This window comes from Pagrus major, chromosome 13 (assembly GCF_040436345.1).
Source record: "Pagrus major chromosome 13, Pma_NU_1.0".
In the NCBI taxonomy this organism is placed as follows: Eukaryota; Metazoa; Chordata; class Actinopteri; order Spariformes; family Sparidae; genus Pagrus; species Pagrus major.
In genome coordinates, this window is record NC_133227.1 from 7,368,100 (window position 1) to 7,375,467 (window position 7,368).

Genomic DNA, 7,368 nt, shown 5'->3' on the forward strand with positions numbered 1-7,368 from the left:
AACACACGCAGAGTCATTAAATTCTGATCTTGTTTTATTTGAAGATTTCTTTACGTAACAAACATACAAACCACTCACTTACAGGAGAGATATCAAGGCATTACACATTCTGGATAAATAATAATAATGATGCTTTAGTTTATCATTCTCTTCAATATCATGCCGTTGCTGCAGGCATTCAAGCAGAATTCACTGTATGAGCCACCTTTCCACCTGCCAGCGTTGTTTTTGTCCGTCTTTGATTGACTCGATAGAAGACAGAAAGACAAGGGAATAAATAAGGGAACAATCAATCAAAATCAAAAAGTTCTTACAATTTAAGGCCATGTCAAAACACACTTGCAATACATAAAAATATCCAGCTTTCGCTGCCTCAAGCAGTATTGGTTTATTGTGTCTTAATCTGTTTGAGGTAGCCTGTTAATATCAGGTAAACTTAGCTGTGATTAAAACAGTATTTTCAGGCACAAGACCTCAATAGTTATCCAACCAAGCAAGGGCAGCATGACAAGGCCATGCAAACACACACACACTTTGACTGTCAGCGTCGCCAGAGAAATATGTAGTCTTGAGGCCGAGGCATGTAGGGGGGGCTTGTGTCCACTGATTATAACATTGTCAGACTCACGGGGGACAGGATAGGTCAAAATAGAAACTGTAGAACCCGAGACATCGTCTTTTTAATTCCACGCATTCTTCTTTCTTGTCAAAACCTGGTGCCTATATTACCCACAAAGCAACTCAACCCACAACAGTTCGATCTAAGGGCCTTGACTCACCAGGCCTAATGTTGACCATCAACAAATGCTGACTGGTGAGGATCTGTGGCCCTACTTTTTGCAGTGTGTCCTGCACCATCGGCACTAGGTTGGCTCTTTCAGAAGCATACCATACAAACAGTTACAACCGTGTACGTGCACAGCCATTTTTTTGCCTTTCATCCCAGTCCACAATCACATACACACTGCCATACACTCAACAAAAGAGATTAGAGGATCAGTAGTTTTCCCTGTTGATCCAGTCTTGTTCATTGAAGTATCTCCCTCTGCCATCAAGCGTCATGCCGTTTCTGTAGCTGTCCAGATTGGCCTGGTAGGATTTTCTGTTTCCATAGGTCCCGAGGCTGGTTTGGTAAGTGTCCTCCTTGCCGTTGGTGATGTATGTCTGATAGAGATCAGCCTTTACTGTGTGACCTCCAGGCCTCGGTTTGGGATCAAAGAGGTCACTCCCTCCTCTTAACCTGCCATCATACAGTCCGTGGTCCCCGTACACACTGCTGCCATAATGCTCACTCTTTGTTGTGCGACGACCGAGACTCCTGTCGTAAAACTCTCTGTGCCCAGTGCAGCCTAGACTGCTGTCATTCAAGTCCCTCTTCCCCGGGCGGCCCAGGCTGGTGTCGTAGAAAGTGCCACGACGCCCGAGGCTGAGGTCATTGAGGTCAAAGTTGAGGAAGCAGCTCTCTGTGCTGGCAAGCGTCACAAAGCCGCTCTCTGTGTCCCGGCCACCGAGGTTGTCGTAGTCACCTGTCGGGGTGTCAGGGGACGAGCATAAGAAGGAGGTGTTTTTGGTGTGGGGGCGAGCTGAAACCAGGTCATCCTCCTTCTGGGAGCGAATGACGTTGTAGACGTCAGTTGGAGTCGTGGTGGAGCTGAGGCCCAGGTCTGTCTGGCATACTTCTGACTTCTGCTCCTTCCTCCTTCTGTCTCACACACAGTGAAGCATAAATAACAAGACACCGTAAACATTAACATAGAATGAAACCTGAATCAGACTTTGCAGGGCGTTGAGTAGGAAAAAGATAAAAGTTTTCCTGAAGTGAATATCAAAGTTGTGAATCACGTGATCGTCATTTTTCATTGAAACTGAGGTGCTGATTTGACTCGACATTCATTTTTGAGTGAGAAAATATTAGTGCCTCAGGCTCTTCAGAATGTAAGACGCTCAATTCAGATTTACTGCTCGGATGTTGTATGACATGTCATACAACATCACACGAGCACACTGTCATACGAGAGTAATAATGGAGGCCACTGAAGTCAGAGCTTACAGTTTCATTTGTAAGCTGATGTGGATGAGGAGATAGGGAGACAAATTTGACTTTGTTTTGGAGCAATGGCTGCTATTTCTGTATGGACTGCTTTCATTGAATTAGTCAGTGCCTCTTCTCAAGAATCAAACAAGGAGACGTGAGATAAGTAATGAAAAGTTGCTTGAATTCCGAGTGACTAAGGTCTGTTTGCTCCCATTTGAGTAACATTTGCTAAAAAGTGCAGTTTTTAGCAAATGTTGTACAGCTGTACATTTGTGGGCTGATTTGAAAGATTTAGTCCTCAGTTGGAAAAGTGGGCTTCAGCGCCACAGACAGATAAAGAAGAACATATTAAGAGATTAAACATAAAATGTATGTTATGGTTCTTCATTTTGACAACTGAAATTAGGAAAAGCTAAATGAAGCAACAGGATGTTACCTGGTGATGCCGCTTTTACGTATTCCTATAGATGATCATATTAAGTTACAGCAGATGAAAGGTTTCAGGTGTTTTGAATGGTGATTGCTGGATATCTTCTGGTCAGTTAAAACTGGTTGTCTTTAGTATTTGCTTTTGTTTTGGATCCTCACCGTCTCACAAGCACTTTGAAGCAGCAGACTCCGATCACTGTCAGTAACAGCAGTATCAGGGGAATGGTTGGAATGATGATGTATATCAGATTCAGAACTTAAAGAGAGAGAGATGGACAAAAGAGAGACAGAGATTTAGTGACTTCCATGTTGCCATTTGGATGTGACAGCGTCAGAGTAGTGAGTGGGTCAGTCAACCTGTGTTCCTGTCCCGGTTGTTGTCAGTTGGATCCCATGGCAGCACCGATGAAGGGGAGACATCTGTAATAAAAAGATGTTCAGACTGTCTTGCTTGTATATTGACCATATTCACTGTAAAAGTATCGAACATGCGTTTTTAAAAATCACACTGAGCGCATTTTACTTGTTTGAGTGGAGTTGGGAGGAGGAGGAGAATCTGGTGGTTTCTCTGTGGAGAAAACAAATCAAAGTCAACAACGTTCAACTGGCTTCAGAGTACAAGAGAATTCAAACACGGCGTCAGCAGTACCCGCAGTGTATTTGCAGATGAAGTTGTTCTTGGTTTCGCAATTGTCATCATTCCACTGGAACATGTAGAGCCCCCCCAGGCCAGGAGGGGCGGACGGCTGGTGATACATCACCACACACACCTCATAACCGCATGACGGCTCATCCCAGTGCCAGTTCCTACAACAAACAGCATGTCTTCAAAGACTGAAATCTTTAAAAATCATCACTCCCATAAAAAGTACTTTAGTAAAGGCTTTCCAACCTGATAAGACCAAGGCTGACTATCAAACCTGAATACTTTTTTGCTACTGAAAGCTGTCGAGTACTAAAAGCTGACATTGAATGTCTGGTCAGATTGTTTAATTGTGTTTAGTTGTTCTTTAATCATTTTCAATCATAAAAAAACGCTAATTTTAGACTGTTTTATGTAGGCAAAGTTATTGTGTAGATACTTGTGTTTTGACAACCTTAAAGTTATTCTGATAAATCGGCCAGACTTACATCAGCCTGTAGTAGCTTATTGCAGATGTGTGTGTGTGTGTGTGTGTGTGTGTGTGTGTGTGTGTGTGTGTGTGTGTGTGTGTAGGTGTATGTATTAGGGTATACATTGAGTATGAGATTTTCATGGCACAATAACAGTCTCAGAAAATATCACGGTATCGCAGTATACAATATTATGTAATTATTGTTATTTTTTGTTACAGCTTTTTTTTGTTTTTTTTTTGTTTTTGTGTTTTGGTTGAACACTTGAATAAATATTTGATCCAGACAGACATGAAACTTCATATAAACTTGAGATTTTTCACACCGTGTACATGGTATGATAACCAACCAAACCACTCCAACCCTAATGTGTTTATATTTACACAGTGAGGGACAAATGGCTTTTATCATTGTAAGCATATCATTTGAAATAATATGATACTATGCATTGAGAACACTAATGCTAATTGTACAGTAGACGCAAAACAATGTGTTTTTAAGTTTTTAAGGACTAGGTCTCCCCTTTATATGCCTCACAGTGGTTCGATCCACTATGTCTGAGGAGCAGTCTCTGGGAGTGTGGCGGTGGTGGCTGACCTCTACTAAGTAGCTAATTTGCAAAAGTTAACTTGAAACGAAATATGTGTCTGACATTTTTATTTATTACTACCATCCAATGGAACAAAACACATTTACAGACTCACTTTGGTTGTTCCATTACCTCACGGTTGAACGTGTCAACGTGCCAACGATATTGCCACGTAGCAGGCGCATCTTTCAACATGAAGGTACAACCCTTGAGTTATTTTTCTTTTAATCATCCAGCGCAGTTCATTGGTAGTTTTCCTGAGTTTCCTCTATACACATTTAAAGGGGCTCTATGTGACCATCTGTAGCAGTTCACATGTATTAATCACTTTTTTACTGGACATATGTGAGCGGATTGTAACGTGATGTGAAAAGTTAGACCTTCCTCATCTCTCTCTGTTGCCAATACAAGCCTGTGGATGATTTGTTTAAGTTGTTTAATGTTGCTGGACTGTGGATTTTTTTGTGAAGGATTATTTCCGCGACAGTCCAAAGGATGTGACTTTATGCACGTCCAGCAGAGTCCACTAACATGAACTAACAACTGACTTCCAGCACATCACAGAAGTTCACAGAGCCCCTTTAATACAACGGTACTTTTGGCGGCGCTTTTGGTTTCCCATTCAGGAATTGTTCTTCAGAATTTTTTTTGATTATTGTCTCCCCAACAGTGAAATGAAAAATCTGCCCTCGCAATAAGTAATTAGGAATTGCAGTTAAGAAATGTGTTAGAGATCATTTAGAAACAAAAGATTAAAGGATCCTTATATAAAAAAAAATGTTTTGCAAAATGACAGAAGAAAAGGAACTCTCATCAGTGTTATAGGCCAATATTCACAGCATTTTTCTCAGCAGAATTCTTATTTGGTGGTGAAACTGCTCTAAAATTCTCATTTGACCTCTTGACCCTCTGAATATCTCCCACCCACCTGAATGTGGACTTGCTGCCGTCCAGCCAGTAGTACTGTGGGGAGCAGTCTGAGCTGCTGTCCTCGTTTCCGTGGTTCCGGCGGAGACCGATCCAGAAGTCTCCATCGGTTGGGCGGAGCTCCGTGATGAGCTGCTCTATGATCTTTTGCTCTGAAGCCGACTCCACGCTCAGCAGCTGACCTCCGTCCCGTTTGCAGGCGAGCTCTGCCTCTACGAAGTTCAGCCTCCGCCGCAGCTCGGAGAAGTAGGCAAGCTTGTAACACGGCTTCCCTTTCCCTGCCTTGCACACACGTTGACCTGCAACCACACACACAAACACATCACAAGTGCCAGATGTGCACTGAATTTTCTTCAAATGCTCCTTCACATAAGTAATTGTGGAAGCCTTTTATAAAACTGTAAGTGTTGCCTACCTCTGGCTTCGAATATATCCGCTTCAAGAGCCAAAACATCCAGCATCGAAGGCAGGAAGGCAGACCGTGAGGAAACCAAAGATAGATCCACAATTGAAACAAGAGTATATGTCTTTGTGCTGTTGTGCTTTTTGTGTGCAGCTTACCTGTAATGAGGCTTGTGGCTGCAGATGGATCAAGACTCAAAAGCAGAAGCAAGACTGTGAGCAGATCCATCGTTGTCATTTGTGGTCAGTTCCTCACCAGCCCTTCTGTTTTGGTTTAGTCTTTCATCCCGCTCATCTGGTCATCAGGGGAGCTCAGGTGGAACCAGATAAACTCTGAGCTGTTGCTTCAGGTGGAAGAAATTGCTCTAAAAAGGTCCCAAAGAGGGGAATCTCCTGCTTTGTCTGCTGAAAGAGAGAGTGCGTGAGACGTAAGGAGGAGCAGGAAGAGGAGGAGGAGGAGGAGGAGGAGGAGGAGGAGGAGAAAAGGCTGTGTGTGTTTGGGAGGGGGCTGTAATCTGTTAAGAGCAGTCTTAATGATTGGGAGAAGAGGCTGCATCGATTGCAAGACATCTAATCATGCAAGTGCTTCTCATCGTAAACGCTGACAAGAGGCAGATTTCACTCCTTCCTTTATTACTTAAGCTTTGGTATTATCATTACAAAAGTGTAACATGAAAATGATCTCCTCTAACTCGATCAGGGATATTTTACAATATTCGGATTGCAGCGTTCTTCCCTTATTGTGTTTCAATACAAAACAAAACAGATAGCCAACGCAGCTGACATCTCCAAGAGGAGGAGCGAGGTGTTTTCTTTCCTCTATCATATAAAGCCTCTGGAAACTTGGTTTCAGATCTTAAATATTTCTCTGCAATACGAAATGTTTAAAACAAGTTAAGAAATAAACAAATCACTGAAGAACTCAGCTTAACTACCCCATCAGGCCTGCTGGGTGTGGTTTGATTTGATTGAAAGTGGCCTGGCTACACAAGCAAACAACCCCATGACCTCACCTTCTTCCAGTTGAGCCATGCCAACTTCAAACCAGTGGAAAAATTCTTGTGTGTCTGAGGTGTATGGGCTGTCGTCCTCGAAAGGTGTCGGCGTGTAGTATGTTGATAAGAGATTCTTCGGAGGCAAGGCGGGGTGGATTGGATAGAACAATCTTTATTGAAACAGATTTCAAGCCAGCGTCCGAACCAGAGTGTGGCCACTCCCTGGTATTCTCAAATCTTGGCAAAGTGATGCCCAAAATACTTTGCCTTCTGCTCTATCAGAACTCCTCTCAGACCCTCAGTCTTAGGAGCTCAACCAAAAATCACCCCCGTTCTCTGGTGTGTGTGTCTTTTTAGAGTCTATTCGCTTAGGCCCGCCTATTTCTCTAATTGTTTACCTTTTTGGGGAACTGAGGCCCCTCTATCCTATTAGAAAAGGATGGATCTGCATAACATCTCTCTCTCAAGGGAATACGTGTACATGGAGGTGTGTGCGTTACTATGTTGCTGTTAGTCTCTGTATACTTAAATGGAAATGTGAGTCCTCTTCCTATCCTTAGATGGAAATGTATACACTGAACCTCTGAATCCCTCAGTCCTTGGTGTGGGCCTCTTCCTTTAGCTATTCTCTGAAGCACACTACAGAACTAATGTGTTGTTATCCTGAACATGAAACCTCTACATTGTCTCCTTCCCAAATATACTTAAAGAAAGCATTTGATCCTGTCCCATCCTGTCCTGTCACTCAGAGCTCAGAAGGTATAAGAAACACTCAGACACTACATGTCCATGTAGGACAAGGTTTTGGAAATGAAGTTGTAAAAATTGTGTAAACGAAGGATAAATGTTTTCAAATGAGTCAACATACTACTAGCTAT

The 7,368-nt window shown here is 42.7% G+C and overlaps 1 protein-coding gene across 1 annotated transcript; it reads right to left on the reverse strand.

Annotated features, from left to right (window-relative positions):
- Positions 1-27: 27 nt before the first annotated feature.
- layna (layilin a) lies at positions 28-7,368 on the reverse strand. Its single transcript, XM_073479772.1, has 8 exons — positions 5,655-7,368; positions 5,509-5,529; positions 5,095-5,392; positions 3,114-3,271; positions 2,988-3,032; positions 2,822-2,884; positions 2,624-2,720; positions 28-1,702 (listed from the first exon to the last, which is right to left on the reverse strand). The coding sequence occupies exons 1-8, from the start codon at positions 5,731-5,733 to the stop codon at positions 997-999; spliced, it is 1,467 nt and encodes a 488-aa protein (XP_073335873.1). The 5' UTR covers positions 5,734-7,368; the 3' UTR covers positions 28-996.

What these genes read in the sequence shown, in the direction of transcription:
- layna (XM_073479772.1), bottom strand. Translation starts at nt 5,733, where the DNA reads ATGACAACGATGGATCTGCTCACAGTCTTGCTTCTGCTTTTGAGTCTT. An exon ending in GGATATATTCGAAGCCAGAG is followed by an intron (nt 5,393 to 5,508) that starts GTAGGCAACACT and finishes GTGTGGTTGCAG; the next exon opens with GTCAACGTGTGTGCAAGGCA. An exon ending in TTCAAAGTGCTTGTGAGACG is followed by an intron (nt 1,703 to 2,623) that starts GTGAGGATCCAA and finishes TGTGTGAGACAG; the next exon opens with AAGGAGGAAGGAGCAGAAGT.